This window comes from Theileria equi (genome assembly GCF_000342415.1).
Source record: "Theileria equi strain WA chromosome 4 map unlocalized gcontig_1105316255041, whole genome shotgun sequence".
Taxonomy (NCBI): Eukaryota; Apicomplexa; class Aconoidasida; order Piroplasmida; family Theileriidae; genus Theileria; species Theileria equi.
In genome coordinates, this window is record NW_004668225.1 from 1,149,707 (window position 1) to 1,172,050 (window position 22,344).

The 22,344-nt window shown below is 42.5% G+C and overlaps 10 protein-coding genes across 10 annotated transcripts; 5 read left to right on the top strand and 5 right to left on the bottom strand.

Annotated features, from left to right (window-relative positions):
- Nucleotides 1–1,238: 1,238 nt before the first annotated feature.
- BEWA_049700 (hypothetical protein) lies at nt 1,239–2,993 on the top strand (the record flags this gene model as incomplete). The annotated part of the gene is made up of 1 exon (XM_004831898.1): nt 1,239–2,993. One exon carries the CDS (start codon nt 1,239–1,241, stop codon nt 2,991–2,993), a length of 1,755 nt encoding a protein of 584 aa, XP_004831955.1.
- A 1,099-nt stretch (nt 2,994–4,092) lies between these two features.
- Nucleotides 4,093–5,586, top strand: BEWA_049710 (hypothetical protein). Its single transcript, XM_004831899.1, has one exon. The coding sequence runs from the start codon at nt 4,473–4,475 to the stop codon at nt 4,851–4,853; it is 381 nt and encodes a 126-aa protein (XP_004831956.1). The 5' UTR covers nt 4,093–4,472; the 3' UTR covers nt 4,854–5,586.
- A 1,548-nt stretch (nt 5,587–7,134) lies between these two features.
- Nucleotides 7,135–7,749, bottom strand: BEWA_049720 (signal peptide containing protein; the record flags this gene model as incomplete). Its single annotated transcript, XM_004831900.1, has 1 exon — nt 7,135–7,749. One exon carries the CDS (start codon nt 7,747–7,749, stop codon nt 7,135–7,137), a length of 615 nt encoding a protein of 204 aa, XP_004831957.1.
- A 1,156-nt stretch (nt 7,750–8,905) lies between these two features.
- BEWA_049730 (hypothetical protein) lies at nt 8,906–9,787 on the bottom strand (the record flags this gene model as incomplete). Its single annotated transcript, XM_004831901.1, has 1 exon — nt 8,906–9,787. The coding sequence occupies one exon, from the start codon at nt 9,785–9,787 to the stop codon at nt 8,906–8,908; it is 882 nt and encodes a 293-aa protein (XP_004831958.1).
- A 752-nt stretch (nt 9,788–10,539) lies between these two features.
- On the bottom strand, nt 10,540–11,700 carry BEWA_049740 (hypothetical protein; the record flags this gene model as incomplete). Its single annotated transcript, XM_004831902.1, has 1 exon — nt 10,540–11,700. The coding sequence occupies one exon, from the start codon at nt 11,698–11,700 to the stop codon at nt 10,540–10,542; it is 1,161 nt and encodes a 386-aa protein (XP_004831959.1).
- Nucleotides 11,701–12,169: 469 nt separating this feature from the next.
- Nucleotides 12,170–12,737, bottom strand: BEWA_049750 (conserved hypothetical protein; the record flags this gene model as incomplete). Its single annotated transcript, XM_004831903.1, has 3 exons — nt 12,170–12,272; nt 12,306–12,387; nt 12,422–12,737. The coding sequence occupies 3 exons, from the start codon at nt 12,735–12,737 to the stop codon at nt 12,170–12,172; spliced, it is 501 nt and encodes a 166-aa protein (XP_004831960.1).
- Nucleotides 12,738–13,346: 609 nt separating this feature from the next.
- Nucleotides 13,347–13,595, bottom strand: BEWA_049760 (hypothetical protein; the record flags this gene model as incomplete). Its single annotated transcript, XM_004831904.1, has 2 exons — nt 13,347–13,470; nt 13,513–13,595. The coding sequence occupies 2 exons, from the start codon at nt 13,593–13,595 to the stop codon at nt 13,347–13,349; spliced, it is 207 nt and encodes a 68-aa protein (XP_004831961.1).
- Nucleotides 13,596–14,418: 823 nt separating this feature from the next.
- Nucleotides 14,419–15,879, top strand: BEWA_049770 (uncharacterized protein; the record flags this gene model as incomplete). The annotated part of the gene is made up of 2 exons (XM_004831905.1): nt 14,419–15,544; nt 15,629–15,879. The coding sequence occupies 2 exons, from the start codon at nt 14,419–14,421 to the stop codon at nt 15,877–15,879; spliced, it is 1,377 nt and encodes a 458-aa protein (XP_004831962.1).
- Nucleotides 15,880–16,900: 1,021 nt separating this feature from the next.
- On the top strand, nt 16,901–19,190 carry BEWA_049780 (hypothetical protein; the record flags this gene model as incomplete). Its single annotated transcript, XM_004831906.1, has 3 exons — nt 16,901–18,095; nt 18,662–18,862; nt 18,904–19,190. The coding sequence occupies 3 exons, from the start codon at nt 16,901–16,903 to the stop codon at nt 19,188–19,190; spliced, it is 1,683 nt and encodes a 560-aa protein (XP_004831963.1).
- A 583-nt stretch (nt 19,191–19,773) lies between these two features.
- Nucleotides 19,774–22,059, top strand: BEWA_049790 (conserved hypothetical protein; the record flags this gene model as incomplete). The annotated part of the gene is made up of 1 exon (XM_004831907.1): nt 19,774–22,059. The coding sequence occupies one exon, from the start codon at nt 19,774–19,776 to the stop codon at nt 22,057–22,059; it is 2,286 nt and encodes a 761-aa protein (XP_004831964.1).
- Nucleotides 22,060–22,344: the final 285 nt, after the last annotated feature.

A 22,344-nucleotide genomic window follows, 5' to 3' on the forward strand; every position in this document is an offset into this window, starting at 1 on the left:
GACAGACAACTTTTATACCCTTTTACATTCTGTGAATGGAATGAGAATTATGTTTCACCCGTATCTTACCACTTTTTACCAACACTTGTAGAGACTAATTCACCGTCCCGAGATTCCTGGAATGGGTGATTATCGCATCCAGACTATCCATAATACCAATAAATTCTACATTCAATATTCACAGCTATGATACGCCAATTTTCGACGTAGATTAAGCTAGAATCTACTTTCTTCATTCGATAGTACCAGCAAGTTTGTCACGAAGGAAACTTTGTGGACTCCACAGGAATCTCGCCAGGAAGAATTTCCCATATAAAGCACCAATTTTGGCCACAATATGGACGAAATACCCAACGGTAAGTTAATAGTTTAACATAATTTAGAACCTCGACAAATTATTCAACATTGTAGTGCAACGATTAATTAATCATCCCTCCGTGTTAAAACGTCAATAATGCGGTTTATAGGAAACTCTGGGACTGATGTAGACGAGAATCATGACTGGAGAAGAGAAGCTCATCCATAGAGCCAAAACCCGTGAACCTTGGTGATAGGTGGAATCACCCAACTCTCTAAAAAGACATGAAAATTTTGACCACGCATAAAGTATGTGGAAACATATTACACACCATGCGCCTAATCTGGTGAGCATTTGTGGGCTCTGACTTAAACTCGCATAAATAGACTAGGAGCACGAGATTCGAAATCTCCGCCAAATATGCATAGTTTGGACTTTATTCTGTGGGATTAACCTCACAACTCGTCCGAATAAACGGTGGGTTGGACAATTGCACACATTTAGTGCCGGGGCTAGCCTACGTTGTGGAACCCATTCCCAGGTGTAGTCAGCACCATTTGCATGATCGTTCCTTCGCTTTAGGCTAGTTATTGGACTGAGTCGAGATAATTTTCCCTAGTTCTAATTTTAGCATCATTTTAGGTGGATTGGGGCGTATGTTGTGCTTGTGATTCGGAATAGTGGCTCTTGCAGACTCGCTGATTCTATTTTATTATCTCTGGTTTATCGTCACTTTAAAGGTATCTTGTGCCTGATATTACCCATATACGAACATGGTTGTGCGCATAAACTCGGTTTAAAGGGCGCCATAGGCTTATTACACGGATGTTCTAATAGACAATTGTAGTGTTTGAGTGTCTTCACGGGAATCATTGTTAGGCTACTACTGCCGGATCCCCGCCTCAAAGAGTTATAAAACCGGTTATATAGCAAAATTATAATGGTGGAATCAACGGCACCAAAACATTCAGTCTTTAAGAATGGTTATGAATCATCAATGAATAGTCAGAAGGTTTTAGAATTGACGGGACGCTCTTTTATGTTCCTGAGGTCGATATACAATGACGACCTGTCGTCTTTCTTTTGCAGAGAGATGCTTGTTATTCAGCTGAATTACTTGTATTTGTGGTTTTATGAGGCTTTTAAAGACTTCCCGTCGGACTCTTACATTTCCATAGACGACCTCGAATGGGACAACCTGCAGAAACTCGGAGTCGAAGAACTGTTTGTACTCTTCCTCAGGTTCATTTCCAGACTAGAATCCATACAAATAAAGTCTTTATCCACGCTAGATACCATGATGTACTATGCATTCGAGAACGAGCGGATAGACACCCTGAACAAACTCGACAAGAAAACTGCTACAGACGATGGGAGTAAGAGATCGAATACAGAGAAAAACACATTGGATGAAGCACTGAGGAGCGGATATTCCCTAAGGAACAAAGAGGCAAATTATACGAGTGCATACAGATTGCGATTTTTCAACAGCATATTCTCAGAATTTCCGGAGCATGAAAAGATCAGAGAGCAAGTGAAAGCCTCGCTAAAGGCTTCAGTCATAAAGGGAATGTTTGACATTATAGATAAACACCCAGAGTTGGCCCCAAGGGATTTTAAAGAAAAAACAAACGGCGGATCGAATTCCAGGCCCATATCGCTATACAACTGCCTCCATACCATGACTTATATTGACGAGTTTGGTAACATGTACAAGGTATTTAGCCAGATAGACAAGGCTAGTACCCCGATAAATGTGAGTCTCTTCGACTACATTGACTTGTGGAGAATCTCAATTGACCAAAAGGCGTCAAAAAATGGTCTTGTAGTGCAACCCACAATTCAAAAGGACTCTTCCATTGAGTTTTTGCCAAAGCAAATAAAGTTTAGAAACTCTCCAGTGAGTCTCGTGAGGCATCCAAACACGATAACCTACTCTGATGAAGAAGGGAACAAGTATACTGTTTTTAGCAAATGGGAGAATGGGTCTCCCCTAGTTGACGAGAGGTTGGACAAAATATACCTCATGCAGTCTCCTCAGGAGCCGAATATCCCTAATCCACATTCGGACAGCGGGAGTAGCATGGACATTATCAGCGGGTCGTCCAGCGATATCTCCATAGACATCGCCGATGTTGAGTCCACCGCACTAAATTTCGAGTTTGGATTCGAGGGAAGTCATTCCAACGCAAAATCCATGGGCATTTCGAGCAAACAGGTTAAGCTCAAGAGAAGTATGCAGTCCATTCAGCCAGTGCCAAACGATAGTTCCATGGATGTCGAGCAGAGCAAGAACAGGCGAACAGTTTTTAGAAACCCTCACGGAGCAACCCTTTTGAATTTTAACCATTTAAAAGATGTGAAATCTCTGCCAAAGTGTGAACGGGGCAACAAGGAGAATGGCATCCACTTGTACCTCAGGTCCGACATTCTCACGTATTCCGACGGACATGGAAATATCTACAAGATATCCAGACAGTTAGACACAGGATTCATCACCATTGACGATGACAGACTAAATACCATTGCACTGTGGGAGACTATGCTTCCACAAATGGCAAAGTTTGACGGGAATACAACCAGCAACCCCTACCAGGGCGTCTGTATTTTCAAATGCCCCTCCACCTGGACATATGTCGACAATTTTGGTCAGATTTACACGATATTCAAGCACATAAACGATCCACTCAAGTAGCATCAAAATATCAGGGTCACAATGTGGTCCTAGATGAGGTCAATTTAAGGTTTAATTGCGTATTCAGATCATTCCCTTCAAGTAATACTCTCTGATACTCACTAGACAGGTTTTCCCAGTCATCTTCCAGCATTTGTTTATGGACAAGATCCACTTATTCAGCAGTACTTTCTGGTATACCTCCTTTCTTCATCCCGTTCATGGTCCATCATGTCATTCAGTTTCTATTTGCCCATAAGCGACGGTTACAACTTTTGCTCTTTCCGGTATCAGTCCAGAAGGACTGAGATTCTTAATGGAGTAAATGTAAAAACAGGAACTATAGGGGACCCTAGGCTTGAGTTAAAGTAGTATAGCGGCAGCTCTAGTCTGATTTTACTTCACAACGAACCGCATTTCTACAAACTCCTCCTTATCCATACGACCAATTTGTCAGAAAAAGACGATAAAATAGGAATATGACGATTCCTTTGTACATAGTCTTGCAAACAATAGAGAATTGAGATATATGAGCTCATACAAGACAATGTCCAACCAACTCTCGGTTGGTGATTTGAATTCCACTATGACATTATTGCAAACTATGAAAATTGATGGACATGGTTAGGGTATATAGAATGCCTTAGATGGTTAGTCTTATCGATTTAACAAAATCTGAGGTGTTGGCCGACTCCACTTGCAGGGAGGACCACCCACTTCCCATAGACTCGACTTACCAACATTACAAGGCTTACAGATAGACAGTATATGGGATTCTAACATACTCACACCATCCGTTCCGTTTAAAACGTGCATTAACCTAATACAGTCTAGATGTACAGGGCTGAGATTCTGCAGGCTCTCGAGCCCCGTTTATCCTATAGAGATCATTCCAGACGTAGCATCTTACCCTTACCATAGACTCTCTAGTTTGAGAAATCAGCTGCCAAGCCTGTAATCACAAAGTCTGGATAAGACTGTATGATCGCCTCTTCAGCTAGACTCCTACTACCAACGGAGCATCTCCACAAGCTGGTGGAGCTATCCAGAAATCTCAGCAAAACTTGCATCCTGTCCATAAAACTGCCCAGAGAATAAAGTAGTAAAAACTTAGCGTGCAATTATTGCACGTAATCTGCATACATTGCAGATTAATAAAACACCAGCCATGATGGCGGGCCGCCTTTGACCCAGAGACTTGCATTAAAAGGTACATTTGTCGAGTTAAAAATCATCTTCAGGTGTTAAACTCCTGCGTGATGGGCGGCTGCAGTCACGAGTTTTTTGGCAAAGTCCATTTTGTTCATCGACTTCCATTCATTTTGAACCTGTTCAAAGTACTTGAACATTGACTTTCCACCGACTGTAACGTACAGAACGACTGCGCGGAAGGAGCCCTTTGAGTAGACCTCAGAGAGGAGACACTTGTCACCGCCGTTGCCGGACCATATCTCTGAGCCTTCATCCGTTACCTTGTCGACTTTCTCGCCATTGGAGGGGATGTACTTGGTCATGGGAACCCCGTTGGTCAAGTACTTGAACGTCTTGAAGGAGGTCTCATCAGCACTAGCCACGTTTAGAGTTTTCCCAGGGACCTCGACCTCCTCCTGCTCAGTTGGCTTTACAACTCCCATGATTTTAGAGAGGCGCTTGGAGAAAGTCTCGGCGGTGATGCGACCCCAAATTCCTTCAAAACGCTCGACGTACTTCTCCTCACCATTCAGGTTGAGAGAGGCTACATGCACGCCCCTTTTCTTAAAGAAGGTGGCACCGGTGCAGTACTCATCACCCTTGGCTTCCCAAATGCGTTCCTTGCCGTTGTACAGCGAGACGATTTTGAATCCAGTGACGGGTACCACAAACCTGGTATCGACGCCGTAGTCGTTGTATTCAGTATTTTCAAAGGACAGACAGGATGAAGACTGAATGTCCACCTTGATGTCACTCATGTTTGAGCGCAAAATGACCTCGAGAGCCTTGTAGAATGACTCATATCCCATAGCCTTCCACGCTCCGTCAACCTTCTCAAAGTAGCGTTTCTGAGCATTTCCCCCAAGGTTTGCTATATCAAGTGAACAAAGAGACTTTCCGTTTGCGGAATAAGTCAAGGCAGCGACGCATTTGGTCTCCTGTGCTACCCACAGGGTATCAGAGCCGTCAACGACTGATGTGATGAGGACACCGTTCTTGGGGGTATAAGACTGATATACGATCCCCTTGAGTGTGTAGGTGTATGGCAAGATCTTGTTATCGCCAGGCTCGTTGCCGAGCTCCAATTGGTAGCCTGTTTCGCTTGTGGGTTTAAAGTTCTCGTTGAGGGATGAGAACCTCTTGTCGAAATCTCCTTCGGAGATGGGCATCCAGATGGAGTTGATCTTTTCACGAAAACAAAGAGCAAACTCCCTGGTGACGAGGGACATGAGAGTAGAGTCTCCCTTGGAGAATAAATTTACAGCGGTACAGCCGTCTGTTCCTTCAGCCTCCCAGAGGGTAGCTCCGGAATCCACGATCTTTCCAAAGGAACTGGCATCTTTGGCGAGGAAAGACTTGTAAGAAATTCCGAAAAACGTTCCTTCCTCAAGAGTAACGTCCTCATTATTTACCTTTTGTATATCAAAAATCGGACTCCTGACTGTGATCTCCACACAGCCGGACAACCCAAAGAGGGACAAAAGCTGCAATAAGCCAAGCACTCCCATTATCCTTAAAATTCCCAAAGAGGTCGAGGGGGACCCAGAGGAATGAAGGGAGATGGGGTACCCAGCCCGAGCCGTCGACTGTCTTGGTCTGGAACTCGATACACAGCGTCTCCCAGTCACATCACCTGGTCCCAGTTGCGAAGCTTTGGTTGTGAAGATGTGGACTGGTGGTACACCTTTGTCTCCGCCCTCCTGAGCCTCTACATCCGAGTTCTTCTGGGCTCAAAACGCCCTTTGCTACCAAGAATGGCCTCTGGAAACATCTCTCACAATGCGCCTCGCATGAGCATCGCTGTCTATGCCAGCGTGGAGCGCCGCCCTGCCGCAAAGGGGTTTCTTCCTGGGAGTCTTCTTCCCTATACTCGCTACAGAACCGCTTTTTTGTTTCTATCGAGATGTAGTTTGGAATTAGGGTCTTTGGGATTGCTAGGCTTTGTTAACACCGGTTAGGTGCAGCTCTGTACCATCCAGACATCCCATTCTGGACTTGGAACATTGTATTGCTCATTGAAAGAGGCACTTGTGGAATGCTATTGACTAGGTGAATGGTTCAGTTAAAGGCCAGTAAAGCGGAGCTCTTGGTCTCAAGCAATATGAGATTAAAAATGTGAGGAACTGGCGCCAAGAACATACTGATGACATTAAACGTACTACCATGCTTAGCAGATACCAAAGTCTTTGGGACCAAATGAGGATAAATTGAACCCGTTAGACCTTCCAGTAGTCGTAGTTGACATGGTCAGATTGGAGTTTATTAAGATAAGTGTCACTAACAACACTAGAGAAGTTAGTACTTGTAAGTGGATTGTCTTTAAGTAGATTAAGCAGTTTACCTAGTCCAGTACCAGTGCCTCCATTTGGTATCTTTCCACATCCATTGTAGGCATACCTGTACCAGCATCCGTCACCTTTGCAGATTAGACAGCATCTTCAGGAATCCAAAGAGTTACTCATTTCTCTGGTAGAGGTGTTCCGGAATACTGGATGAATGTGAAGCGTCCCTGTAATAATAATGAGTATGCAATGCAAAGTTACTAATCGCCCATCATATCTATAAATATAAGAGGGACTACATCAATTAAACATGCATACTCCAATGGAATGTGAACAAGACAGAGTTATGGTACTGGATTGTGTATTAGGGCAGCCATCAGAAGTCATTATTGAGATGATCCAGACTTCATTTCATAAAGCTTCTTTAAAAATACATTCTGCTCTATCTCCTTCCATTCTCCATTTACTCTCTAAAAATACTCCGTGCAATGGCTATTTCCCTTATTCCACGGGAATTAACTTCCGGTTCTCAATTTCCAATTTTAGAGCTTTAGGAGGTTCATTTCCATACAAAATTCACATCAATCTCCCGGCCTTCACGGACATTTATTCAAGACTCTTACGACAAGAACAACTGGAATAGAGACTTCCTTGGGAGTTTCAGGAAATTCTACAGGTTTACCAGCAGGCTAAACCTGTGCTTGTCCCTGTCCCTTCTTGGCCGCTTCTGGATCATCTTCAAATCCCCCAATCACCTCCTCAAACTTCTTTAAAAATAGTTTCATGCCAACCTCACTCCACTTCCCATCAGCCTTTTCAAAATGCATTGACTTATCGTTATCGCTATCACTTACAATTACGTTTATGATAGTGCAATCTTCCTTTTCAAATAATGACACGAATTCAGACTCTTCATCATCTTCCTTGGCAGCCCAGAGAGTAGCTCCATTCTCAACAACAGAGGTTATTTTGGAGCCACGCTTTGGAGTGTATGTAGTATGTTCCAAGCCCTGATGATTTCTTGTATTCACATTCACTTTGGAGTCATCTGGATTGGCGAGATCTAAAGTAATGGGAGTGGTTGACTTTGGAGATTCAACAGTAGACTGACTAGGAGGAACTACAGTAGGTTGAGGATTAGCTACATTGTCCTCTGTGGAAACATCCCGTGTATTAGGTTGAGCAGATGTAGGGGTAGGCTGTTGGCTACATACTGCTCCATCTAACACTCCTTTACCATCACCATCTCCACCATGACAGAGTCCCACTATACATACCGCCCACAGTACTGCTAAAATCTTCATCTTGTAGACTCCTTATCTCTCAAAAGAACAACCAGAGTATTAGTATAAACAAAGAGTAGTTATAAGCTGTTAAAACGAGAATAACAACGTGCATGCACTTATGCTGTCTTGCTGAAAGAAGACATAATAGGCGTAACAGGGAGACAGAGTAGGTAAAATAAAGATTACAGTTCTTGACAGACCAGAGATGCAATGTATCTACATGACATCCTTTATCTTTTAATATCATAAAAAGGACTTGATGGAAATGGAACCCGGTAAAGTAGGGATTGTTGGGTGTCACCAGTTTATCTGGACGTTTAATTCTTCAGACTCACAGACATGGCTGAAAGAATAGATTATGGGATACCAAGACACCTATCATGCAGATGGAGTTAGTTATTCCTCTTCTTCATTCTCATCATTATTTAAGCTAGTGCTTCACAGGGTATCTATACATAATTACCGTCTTTCTAGTATCTAGAGTGTCCTCTCTATGCCAAGGTGTTTTCGAAGGACAGGTGAAAGAACTACTCACTATTAAAAGTCAGACAGATTTTCCAGTTGTATAAGAATGAGATTAACTAATTAGCCTGCCCTAGGTGTAGGGGTTGTATTATATGTGCGTTATTAGTTCCTACCCTTCTTGACTCCTACGGATTTTCCGTAGGTTTTGGGGGCCTTCAGACCTTCTAGAAGCAGCGGTTCTTCTACGTTTTATTTTCTTCCTGATCCTTATTACTCGGTCGCGAGAGAATTCGAGTTCGTTTTCCACTTCTTCCTCTTCAAGAGGTTTTTCCTCTTTGTCGAGGTTTCCGAGGAACCTTTCGAAGATGTCTTCCAGCGAATGAGATAGAGGTATCTTCTGGATTCCTGAATAGGTGATAGAATATGCAGGGACATACACCAAAGACAGTTTAATTAATGTTAGCATACATTTCAAGACTCAACTTTTCGCAGTAATTATTCACATGAAGAATGTTTTCGGTTTTATAAAATTTTTAGACTATAACATGCAACGAGCATTCCAAATAACTGTTAAAATATCCCAATATGTGTTTAGATTTATACTGCATTAATAGTATCATTATAGTTTAAAAAGTTATCTTAAGAAGCTTTCTTAGACTCAGTCGGCTTATCAGACTTTTCACTAGGAGTTGTTACGGCTGAAGTAGGATTAGGAGTCTACAGAAGGTGGTGGTTGTAGAGTACCATTCTTTAGCTCCTCTAGTTTCTTTTCAAATTCCTCCTCCTTTATTGCCTCCCATTTACTTCCGTAATTCACATAACAGACCAGAAAAACTTTATAGTCTGTTTCCGTGTGGGCTCTTAGCAGTCTAGTGTTACCCTTAGAATGGAGTTCGCAGAGGTAACACGTGTAGCTATCGTTAAGCGTACCAATAACCTTTTCACCATCCGTGATCCTCTCTATGGCTTTACCATTCTTTGGGGCGTATAAGCGAGTCTTGAGACCATTGTCTTCAGAATTCTCGACTACGCATTTATCGTTAGTATTAGCTAGGGAAATGTCAAGGGAGAATTTTGTGATGTTACCCTGTACTGCCCTCAATGCATTCATCTTCGTATCATTATTCTCGGTGCTAAGTTGCCAGCCGTTCGTGCCATTTTCGCGAAGATCTTTATAGATTTTACCACATTCGTTTGTAGTAGTAGCAATCATGTTTGGCGTATTGCCTTTTAGAAATGCAATACAGTAAAGGCATGATTTACCATTACCACCAAACCATACGTTTTTACCATTGCTCATTATTTGTCTGACAAAAACATTAGTACCAATCTTACGCGTAACAAGATACAGCCTTGCAGGGATTCCCTTAATTCTGATGTTGAATACCCTTAATATGGAAAGGTTAGGATTGGCAAGATTCAAGGTTGCTGCAGTAGAGCCACCATTAGATTGAGCCGACGCAGGAGCAGTCGTATTTTCAGGGGTAGAACTGGAGTCTTGTGCTTTGTATAGTATCTCAAAGTCATCATAACTGTTATTCTTTTGCTTAACTTCCTGTACTAACTTGGTGAGATTGTCCCTCTTCAACATTGAATAGGATAGAGTCTACCTTGTCTAGGAAAGGGTTTACAGGTTCTTCAGGCTTAGGAAGTTCTGGAGGATTCTGTTTCTCTGCACCCTTTAATGCTTCTTTAGCGCCACCTTTACCTCCACACCTTGCCCATCTTATTACAAATATTGCCAATAGTGTATGAGTAATCCTCATTCTTCAGTGTTGCAAATGTTTAATGATGTGTAGGAAGAGTTTCATTCATACCCCAGATGACTCAACATTTCTTCTTCCACATGCATTATTCGTTCTTCCGTAACACTTAAGTTTCCCATACTTTCTGCTATGGATGCCAAAAATAGTGCTATTAGATAGTTCCAATAGACTCTTCTTTTAGCCATTCAGTCCGGAGAAATCCATGAGTGTATGGGAGGAAGAGGAAAGAATGGATGATAGTATGGATCCATATTTAATGAATTGTAGTTAGAAAGAAGTTTAGACGAGTATTTTTAGAATATACATTATTTAAAGCCAATATTTTGTAAAATATATTGCGTTAATACCTCTGATTCCACTTATCATCTTTACAACATCCCGGAAGGTAAAATTCTCAACCAAAGCTTAAACTCTTGATTGAGTATCTTATTATGGAGTCTCTTTGGTATGTAGTATTTTGGATGAGCTATCTGACCATAGGGAAGATGAGTGACTGAAACAAAAACAAACCAACAAATTAAGACCAACTACTCACTATCCAAGCTAGTTTCCCTAAGTATCCATCCATAGACACCCATTAAATCTGTCTAACCCAAGGATCTCCTTTATAGCGATTATAAAGTTTCCATCCTCCAAAAAATGTTGCGGCACTTCCAGCAAGGGTACCCGATAAGGCATATCCAAGAGTAGCGAAAGCAAAAGGCTCAGTACCAGTAATTTGATCAGCTTGAGGAGCAGGAAGAGGTGATGGAGGTGGAGGTTTACATTCTTCCAAGTTTCCACATCCAGTAGCCTCATTTAGTGCTCTCACAAGATCGTTAAAGTCATTGTGACTACAGGTTTTTAAAATTTCTGGTGTTATATTAATGCCCATACTAGGAGTCTTTACCCATTGAGATTCATCACCAGAACCTTTCTGGTACCAACCATTGACACCTTGTCCAGGTGAGTCAACATATATCAATACTGGGTCATTCTCTGAACAGTAAAATGTATATATACCTTGACACCAGAGATTGGGAAGATTTGGAACATCTTCCAAAGTTATATTCTTCCTAGTTCCAGCACCACTATTATGACCACCATCATTGTACTTAATAGCCGCCACTTTTGAATTTTGATCAACCTCATGTTTGAGATATGGAATAGGTGAAGAGCCAACAGTGATAAAGTCCTTACTAACGGATACCTTTTCTCGACCACAACCATGTTCTTTGCAACAGTAAGATCCATTATTTCTAGAAAAGGATAAGTCAATGGTAACCGCATAATTTATCTCACAGTTTAGCAATTCTAAATCCTCCTTAGTAGGGCTTCCAGATATCTTATGTTTAGTCCATGTACCATTCTGACTATTCCTATAGTACTTTGTTTCAGTGCTGCTGACTAATTCAACTAGGAGAGCTTTACTAGGTAGACCCCTACCACCATTCTCATGTTTCCAGTAATAAGCGGAAACTGAAGTGACCTTATTATCCTGAGATTCCTGGATTCCGCTAATAGGACTATTCTGATCATCTAGTACTTGTGCAAGTTCGAATGGTTGATTTCCTCCATGAGAATCCACATGAGTATACCTGTAGAAGTCATGAGCGGATCCACTAGGAGGATAGAGAGTTCTTGTAACCTTAATTTTCTTATCAGTGGTAAGAAGATCTCCATCATAAGTTATTTCTTGAGGAGGATCTCCATTCGGTTTGTTTTTTAGATCAATTGTTACTTGCAGTGGAGCCGCCATTATTATTGGCAAGGTCACCAGTATTGAGGACAAAGTCAAGGTCTCTCAGACAAGTAACACCAGTATTGTCTAGGAGATCCTTTCTACTGTTGACCCAAGCAAAAGAGGCCTTCTTGAACATCACCATCCTCCAACATTCATCCATGTTTATCTACAGTCCCTGTCTAATGTACTGCTCCAGTACTATCCTTGCTCATAATCCTCATCCATATATTCATCCTCCCTCACAACTAGCTCACCGTCAGAAAGAGTGTCCACAGAACAAGATGAACAACTATCAATACAGTCTTCAGTAATGCAGTATGGATAGTGTACTGGGTGAGGAGTAGACATCCTCCGGTACTATTCACCATTTCAAGTAGCTCTCATATCCTTAAGGTTTCATAGACGGAGTGTGTGTTCAACCATTCACACTACAAAGTAAGGGACAAGAAATACTATAGACAACGTGTAGAAGAGAGTATGTAAATCAAAACACCACCTTATCTGTTGGATCAATCCAATTTATAACCTTTACATTTTTCGTGTTACTTACAGTCATATCTACATCGACCCGTTTAGGCATAGGGTCCCTGAAAAATTTATGGCATACGTGTAAAACATACCTGGTTGAAGCTAGTGGAAATGCAGAGAGGGATTCCACTTGTATAGATTGCCTATATACCCAGTCAACGCTATCCTTGTCTCCTAAAAATTGTTATTTAAAGATAAGCAAATGTACCCTTGAAATCATGTTCCTCATCCTCTACTTCATTTCCGACGTGAATGTATCCCTTTGTAGCACTGTAAGAGGCTTCTTTTGCTTGCAATACAGATTCCGCAAGGGATATGCGTTTATCCTCCAATTTACACAGGCGATTGTACTTTATAAATTTTATTAGACTAAATTCTTTGACTACTTTGACCACTGTACTGTCCTTGAAGCCGTATCGTTCTCCTATTCTCCGAATGGTAAATCTTGCAGGGTCGAGGTTGTGCAAGAAATGCATATATTCCCTCATTGCCGGATCAATTTTTTTGTGAGTTGGAAGCTTCATGGGGAATTCCCTTCTTAGAAGACGATTAAAACCTGTATCGTTCCAGTAGTTTGTGTTCTGGGCAGTGTCAAGGGTCGGGAACCTCAAACCAGAAAAGTCGGTATAGGTGTTACAACCTCCCGCATCCCTGCTATACTGCAAATCCCTAAAACACTTGTGTAATGTGCAGCATACGAGTGAAACGAGTATAATGTGAGCTATGGAATAACGAACATCGTCGTTAGACGGAGTCCCGAAGAATGAGGGACTAAGCGACCAACGGAAGCCTAAAGAAGAGTAGGGAGCCTGAGCGACTATTTGCCAGTATAGGAGCTATGACGAGCTGTAAAACAGCGAGTTACAATGCTAAATGAATGGAGTCTGTCCAAACACAAGGCTTGAGATATTCTGGCATCATGACTAACTCCTCCATCTACCAATGAATACACAGGCTCCTATACTGAAGTATACTCGCCATTACTACCTAGTCTACGACGTCGGTAGGTCATTCATCCTTCCGTTTCACTCCAGTAATGACCTTAATCCTACTCTTCTATAGGCTCCCAGAGGTCGCCATAGAGCTCACTCTGTTCGCCAGTCTTTCGCCTTGCTCAAGACATCACATTCAACTCACTTTTGAACACCACCTCTGATTGCATTTTGGGGAAGCCGAATCTTAAACCTGGTTGGAACCGTGAATCCAGGTTCCTTGTACAAGAGTTTCTGCCATTCCTTTGAAGTCTTCTCATCGACCCTGAAACATCGATACAAATGGCAGCACTTCGCTTTCACTTACGGGTCGAGCGACGCGGCAGGACTTGCGCCAAATTTCGTCGCAGTCCTCCATTTAGAGGCGCTGGTACGACCAAGAGTTCCCATTTTGCCCTCGAGACGTCACATCCCTACTGCCGGTAGGATAAATGGCAACTGTCCAGAGGGCACCTCACCTGCGGCACCCGCTTTGGCTACACAAAACTTCACTGGCCAAAATTCCGCCAATTTAAGCCCATAGAGAGGCGTATTTGGCCATTAAACGGCCATCTAGACACCAGAATTTGACAGGAGACGATGGGATCACCGATTCCCCTGTAGACACAAAAATCGTAAAGTCCCACAGGTTTTACGGACACACATGAGAATTTTAGGGGGATGAGTGGAAAATTGGAGAGAATTTTCGGCTCTGTAGCTCCTCTGGGTCTCTGGAGGCTCCTTGGACCCTTTGCGGCCTCTCGCTCTACACACCTCGGTCTTGCAGGCTCCCAGAGACATTAAATGGCATAACAATGCCTTTGGAGAGAGGTATATGGGCCAGAGAGGCCTGAATGCAAAGTGCACCTCCATACCCTGGAGACAGAGTGTTCGTGGACCCATTTCCGTGTCTTTTGGCTACATTTGCGCATATCGAGCACATTTATTGCATTTATACTCTGTGATTCTGCTAATTTGGCAAAGGTTCTGCTTATTAAAGGACTCTTTGCACCAAAGTTTCATAGACGGACGTTTTTGTATACGCGCCTCGGTTAGACACACATTTTGCTGTCTAACTTGTTGACTAGGCGTGGATATTTTGTTTTTTCGTACATAACGTCTTTAGATAGTGAAAATCCTCGTTGTCTGTGTGCATTCGCAAAGTGTGTACGGACTCTGACCGAAGAGCATTGCTGTCTAATTTGTTGTCTCGTAGCATTTTGAGAATACGAGGATGCAGCTTTTTTCGTGTTTGGCTCTCCTGCTGGCGGCTTATGCCAGCCAGGGTTTCGGAATAGTTGGAGACGACTTGGTCAACAGTTTGGGATACGACCCTCAGGTTGTCTCGTTCTTGCAGACCGGTGCCGAGGAGTTGGAGGGAGACTTTGATTTGGAAGCTGTAGAGCTTGATGAACAAGGTGAGGAATGGGGAAACCAAGGCGATGAAGAGGAGGAGCCATCATTCTTCGAGGAGGGTGAAGCCCTCGATGAGGAAGCTGAATTGGATGAAGAGCTCGATGGTGAACAGGGTGAACAAGCCGAGGAATGGCAGCAGCAAGGCGGTGAAGAGGAACAGGCTGTCCTTCAAGAAGATAATGAAGGAGAAGAGCAGGAAGAATCATTCCTCCAAAATGAGCCAAAGCCAGCCGAAGAACCTCACCATGAGGAACAAGGCGGTGAACACAAGGAGGAACCAAAGGAGGCAGCCCATGAAGAGCATGCCAAAGAAGGCGACCATAAGCCTGAAGAAGGCAAGAATGAGGAACCTGCAAAGGACGCTGACCACAAGGCCGAGGGTCAAGAAGCCAAGGAGCCTGCCGCCGCTGAACATGCAGAGGTTGGTCATGATGCTGCTCAGGGTGGAGAGCAAAAGGTTGAAGAACCCAAACATGAAGAGAAGCCAGCTGAGGAAGCCCACCACGAAGAGCAGACTGGTGAGCACAAAGCTGATGGAGCTCAGACAGAAGTTGAACAACCCGCCAAGACTGATAAACCAGCTGAAGAACCTCATCATGAGGAACCTGTTTCTGAACACAAGGAGGCAGCCCATGAAGAACATGCAAAGGAAGCTGAGCACAAGGCCGAAGAGGCCAAACCAGAAGCTCCACACACCGAAGAAAAGGTCGTCAGGGAGCATACTCAAGGAGGACACGGTGGCCAGAGCTTCTTGGAGTTGGAGGGAGACGCTGATGACCTTGATGTTGATGAAGTTGCAGAGACCAAACCTGACTGGGAACAGCCTGCTGGAGAGAAGGCCGATGAGCTAGTCAGTGCCTTTGAAAAGGACGCTGTTACTGAGGATGACACAGACAAGGAGAGAGAAGCTGACGAGAAGAATGCCGAGAGCGAACTCGAGTCTGGTACGTTTATTCATGAGAGTGGTGACTATATCTTTGCCATTTATGACTCTAAATCCGCTATACATGGCTTATAACGACCTGCAGAGGACATTGACGACATTGCCGAGGCCTGTTGGGGGTGCAGATTCTGGCTAATCTTCTTGGGATGCACACTCGTCTTTGCCATTATCATCAAGCTCTTTTACATTGAGCAGTTCTTGAGCTTCAAGGCCCAAGTGTTCAAGAAGCTGGAAGAGATGAACAAGTCCCTCCAAGCTCGTTTTTCCAAGGCCTTTTCCAAGAAGGAGGAAAGACTACTCGATGATACCGAAGAAGCTACAGCCATTGCAGTGTAAGCATTAGGGGGTGGCATGAGCGGAATGAGTAAGTGAGCGACTGTAGGCCTTGGTAAGAGGGAGAGATGCCTATATGTCCGTGTAAAAGGGGCAAATCTGCACGGCCCACCCATTCATTCTGCCCATGTGCTCCGTCGGTACGCATGTAGCATTACATTCTAAAATCGCTGTCTAGTTAACATAACGATTGTTATAAAGGCCCACAAGGGCGCAGTAATTTTTTAAAACTTGCATTTGCGCTCCTTTGGCCAGAGCCTGTGGTGAGGGCGGAGCTCCTCTCCCAAACATGCACTTTTCTTTTTCCTTTCTGTTTTTACAACATCCCTGAACAATAAACTTGCAGTTTTGTCGGCAATGGTAACGAGTAAGTTGAGAAATTCGGATGCTCAAGCATATCGAGACTGGCCAAGTGAATTTGTCGACTTTTGGGATCATTTTAGGATGGAAAGGGGTGAATGGGTAGCATAAATGGCTGATTATGCCATCAAAGACGAAATGTGTACGTCCGGATAGGCGCTAGAGGGGACGGCATACATACGGAGGGGTTTGGAGCCAAATTTTGATGAAGCGGCAAGATACAGACGAGATATCGCTGCGCAAGAGGTAGTGGATGATGGTAGATGAGGAAATTGTCCAGTGTGTGCCGGGAATGGACTCCAGGGGGAGTCTACTCTGGTAGACTCTTCGAGAGACCCCTTAGGAGACTCTCTCATGGACTTATTCAGCCCACTGGATGACAGGATGTCCTCCATACTGATCACCCGGTGAGCTAGTTGTGAGGGAGGATGAATGAATGGTTTCTAGGGAGTAACTAGATGGAGGAAGTACTATATGGTCGCCATAGAACATCTCTCTGCTCACACCAGTTGAGACACTAATGGAGTAGGATGATGGGAGGATAGTATGAAGGAGATTATGGAAGAATTAAAGATACCAAGAAAATGGCAATGTGAACTTGTAGATGACAGATTGTAGAAATGACAACTACAGCCCGTATCTATATGTAATCGTTGATATTTTTATGAAATATGGCTATGTTCATCCTACTTGTAAATATTACATAAAACCTAAAAGGGGAAAGAGTCCACGAAATGAGTTTAAGGTATACGTCCATCCCTTACCGGCCTGGGAATTTAATGAACTATTTTATTACTTGGGTAGGATTAACTATAAAGGAACTGAGCAACATGGGTTTCGACATATTACTTCTTGTCACACAGATGTTGTGGTCTACTATTGGAGTCATGATGATGCCAATTTCTGTCCCTTGCTCATTAGACTAAGGAAGGGGACCTGGTGGTCTTATCATGAATACTACAAGAGTGGTGGTATAGGTTCTAACGAATGGGCAAAATATAGTGGACTTGCAAAGATTGTTAATGATAATGCTTTTAAAAAGGTAGTTACTCTCAAACTAGATCATATTGCTAGTGGTACCCAATATGCATTTGATGGTACGGATAGTTCATCTATAAACTCAGGTTTTAGGATAACCGTTACTGAACAAAAGAACCAACCTAGTGGTTATAATAAATACATTCACACTTTAGAAAAGGGTGGATCTATGAGGATTGTATGCACAAAACATAAAGGAAAATTTATCAACTTCAAAGGGTCCACTCTACAAACACCATACTATCATGCCTATGTATACTATGCAAAAACGGATGGTAAACATGATAGACCACTCATTCTGGAGCTTGGTCATAATACATTTTACAGACTAGACGGTGGTAATAAGTGGGTTCATGATAAGAAAATAAAGTCTAATGATCTAAGTACGTATCTAGACAATCTTAATGGAGCACACATCATAGAGATTTCTCAAAAGAATGGACCATACAAATGTACCTCTCCTAATTGTGACAAATATATTCAAGTACAGCCTACTCAAGAGAATAGTCACAAATACATTAAGCGAAGGCATTATCTTAAGGAAAACTCTTCAACCTTTTCTGTCTCCTCGTTTGTTGGATCCAGTAAAAAGTCTCAAACGGGTCTTTCCTCTCCAACTGATATAACTGAGCTTTTTGTGTATTTCCGTGATCAATCTGGAACTCTACTCATTTTCTATGAATCTGGAAGAGATAAAAGGTGTTTTAAGAAGGTTAAAGGTAATGATCATGAATGGACTCTAGCAGATGAGGATAAATTAGATCCTGATGACCCTTCTAGAATTCTGGAACTTCTGAGGAAAATAGAAAAGGAAACTCAAGGTACTAGTAAAGCTGGTCCTCCTGTAGCTCAAGGTAATGGACTTACTCCAGGAGAAATAGCAGGAATATCTTTAGCAAGTATAGGCACAGGTGGTGGTCTCATAGGTGCTCTTGCGTGGAAATGGCCTAATATACTCTCATTTCTAATCACTCGTCTGTAAAACACTCCCCTCTAGATTCCTCTCTTGTTGGTATACTGGATTTGGTTGGTGGATATACAAACGTTCTAAAGGAGACCCTTGGGTTAGACAAATTTAATGGTAGTCTATGGAAGTACTCTCCATTAGAGATACTATGGAATCTGTACTGAGTAGTTGGTCTAATGGAATACTGCTATGGAAAAATGATTGGAGGGGAGAAAGAGGTAATTTCCATTGGAACTGGACTTAGTGAAACTGATATTGGTCTTGTATGGCAAGGATATTATGTACTCTCAATTTCTGTTAATATTTGAGGAATTATTTCCCTTTCATTCATAAATGGAACCATTTTATTAGCTCCAGGATCATGAATTCACTTGGCCTATATATTCTCATTCTTTACAGCTAGACATACATTACGTTTAGAATCCTTGGAACGCCGCGGAGAAGTCTGGAATGCGACTGGTTACGCGAATGAAGAGTTGGATTTGAGCGAATTGACAAGCACACAATCATGTAACGTATATGATAGCCACGATGTACAGATAAAGTTGCCCACAAAGATGGTTTCTCTTTCTCTCGTTTCTTGCAAAAACGTCAGGGTGGATGTAAAATCTCTCATCTCTGGTGAGCTTATAACATACTCGCATACATTCTCGTAAATTCAGGTATGGAACTAACAAGTTGCACAAATGTGCGTGTAATTGTCGAAAAATCCCTACCATCAGCTGCTATTGACAAGTGCCAGCAAGTTGGATTTTGGATTCCAAAGAGCAACGCCGATAGTATAATGTTCACCAGTTGCAAGTCTGGAGATATGAATGTCAATGTGAACAAGAATGAAAATGGAAATCCGGAGGATGACGATTGGGTGGAGCTCCCAATTCATGAACAATTTGAACACACGATTGAAAATTTTAAAATGGTCACAAGGCCATCCTCATTGTATCCTTAGATTAATGTACAAGGTACCTATGATCATTTCAATCCTTGCGTGAATGCCTAGTTAAAATGGAATTATAAGGAACAATGGTCCGGTACTCTTTGGACAAGTGAAGGTGATGCCCATGATATTGATGGAGTGAGAGAGGCAGATCTGCGCTCAGATTCTCCCACACATTGCTCGCATTAGAACTTCCTCAGTTGTTACACTGTCATTCACCGGTGGAAGATCGGAATAACTTTCACCTTCATCCATTCCCTGTGTATTCTTCCGGGTTCAACACAAAATGGACATTGAGAGGTAAGCATTTTACATCTATTTAGGGACTGAGAAGAGACTCTCAAGACTGGACCTCCTGCATTGCTGTGTGACTGTGCAATTTTGAGGCAAGAAGACGCATTTATATGCCCACAAAATACTCGGAACTTTTCCTCTAAATCGAAAATCATCATTACTCTCTTATTCTTCTTGCTTTGTCTACTTGTCAACTGAGTGTGCATTCTTCTCCCCATGAATTCCGAGGGTAGAGATACAGTCCAGAGGACTAGGGATAGTCGTTGCAATGAGGTGTATCGTGTTCCTTTGTGTGATATTTATGTCAACGCAGTGTGGTCTAGCCGATCCTCAAGGGCTCAAGGATGTTACTCTCGACATTGCAGCCCCGGATTCTTCCTCTATCGACGTAATTGCGAGGGTACCTCATGAAGTGAATACAAGGATACACATTGCCAAGGCTAACCATAGGATACTCTCGGTATGGGATGGGCAGACCCTGCTCTGGAAATCTGCCAATGGCTATTCCTGTGACCATGTTTCAGTTGTTAAGTTCAAAGAGAAGAGCGGTTGTTCAACATCCTTTGTGACAAGACTAGTGGCTGTATATGCCCGCAACGGTAACGGAGTAAGGAAGCCATTCTACTATGAAAAGGATGGGTCATCATGGAAGGCTGTTGAGGAAGAAAAGTTTTACAAGAGCTTTCATCACGAAGCGCTAAAGACATCCACATTGAAGAGTCTGGTCTTGAATATAACTGGAGAGAATAAATCACCTGAATTCTTGTCCAGTTCACCAGATTTTCCATTCCTTCTCTACGCTCCAAACGTGGGTTATCGCATTAAAAAGGTCCAGGCTGGAAGTGTTTTATGGATGGCATGTTCGGACGATCAAAGCTGTGCATATGCCTCATTTTATCCAAGGAAGGAACCCAAAGTTGGCCACTTGATCATAGAAACTAAGGATGGTTCGCAGGAAAGGTTTTATGCTCAAACAGGTACCTTTGGAGGATGGACTGTTAGGACGAAGGAAGACTACCTGAATAGGCTGAAGAAGGCAGGATTTAAGGAATCTGAGTTTAACAACCATATCAAGATGGACATTAGTAATGTGGACAGCAACAATTTTTACATTAAAAATGATCCCTTGGATGATTGTAATAGAGATACATATATACCATCCATTGGCTTTAAACTCAAGGAGGTTTTGGATGGCGGAGTATCACTCTGGAAAGCTCCAGAGTCAGGTGATGCTAAATGCAGATTTGTAAGACTGTTTATCAGGGGAAGTCCATTGACCCTATTGCTTCTTGTAGAAGACCCAAGGAATGGTCGTCATGTTGTATACTTTGTAAAGAGTGGTGGTGAATGGAAAAAGGTCGGTAAGGATGAATACTATGATCATATTGCAAAGGAGAATGGTCTAGAGCCTTTGCGAAGGATTGAGAATCCAAAGGTTGTAATGAGTAGTTTTACGAATAGGCAAGGCCTCAGACTCACAAGTTACGCCTCCAAGGTTGAGAATGCCAAAGCTGATATCATTCTTGTCCATGGAGCTCGTTCACATCTTACGTCAGATTTTTGTGCCTCAAATTTTGAGTGGAACTTTAAACACATGGGATCATTCATTCCTGTAGATATTAGTGGAGTATTTGCACGAGAAACGAAGCAAAGTACCAACCATAGCGTATTATACAGAGAGATTTTTGAGCATGCCTATCTGGACGGTATGGATGCCTTTGAGGTGGCTCCCAGATATGAGTATAGGCATAGCCTTGTGGAATACCTTAACGGACTAGGCTATAGTGTCTATGGATTTGATCATCAGTCTCACGGTCTCTCTGAATCCATCTCAGCACCAAGGTGTCATGTTCGTAGCTACAAGGACTACATTTATGATCTCCTACAATTCATTAGCATTGTAAAGAGAAGTAAATTTGGAGATCCTACCCAAACCTATGATGAAACAATAATCTTTGAGAACATTCCTACAGGTAAAAAGACATTTTTTTGGGGAAATTCAATGGGTGCAAATATTGCTATGCAAGCAGTTCAAGAATTTCACAAGCATGCAAAAGAGGAGGCAAGATTTGTAGACTCCCTAATTGTCACCTCTGGAATGCTGAATGTAACCTTTAAGCTGGACACTTGGTGGAGGCAGCTTATGAAAAAGATGGCTGTGGTGATTGTATGGTTGTATCCAGAAGATATCAATAGATATGAACCACCACGTGGCTTCGGCAAACTCTTTGAACTCTTCATAAGATACAATGACCCCTTCTTTTACAACAACAAACTGACTTACAAGAGTACCAGTCTGATGTTTGATGCTTGTGATGATGTAAAGAAGCCTGAGAATATGGTCCATTATCCAAAGGATTTACCAACACTCTTTATTCACGCAAGAGATGATACTGTATGCGATGTAAAGGGTCCCATGGATATGTGTAATACATATCTAAAAAATCATGTAGATGTAAAATTTGTGGAGTTTAAAGGGTCAACACATTTTTTGACTGTCCCAAATTCCCTAGTGCTAACACAAAAGACCTTTAAGGAGTGGTTGAGCAAACATACTCCTTCAGCTACTAATTCTAATGCAGTTTAACACACCGATTCGTTCGGCATATTGTAGTAATTTGTCATGTTTCTATCTTCTTGTACAGGTACGTTTATAGGTGTACAGGTTTAGAGTATCCGTAAATAGCCTTTTGGGTAAGATGAAGAGGCCGATCAACCATTTGGACTACAAAGTTACCTCTGGGAAGAGACGCTATGCACAAGAGAGTATGAGAAACGATAAACAGTCGCAAATCATTACATACTCGAGAATAATGGGATGGTTAGTAGATGGATGAATGAGCGCAGAGACGATATCGCAAGTCGGGATAAT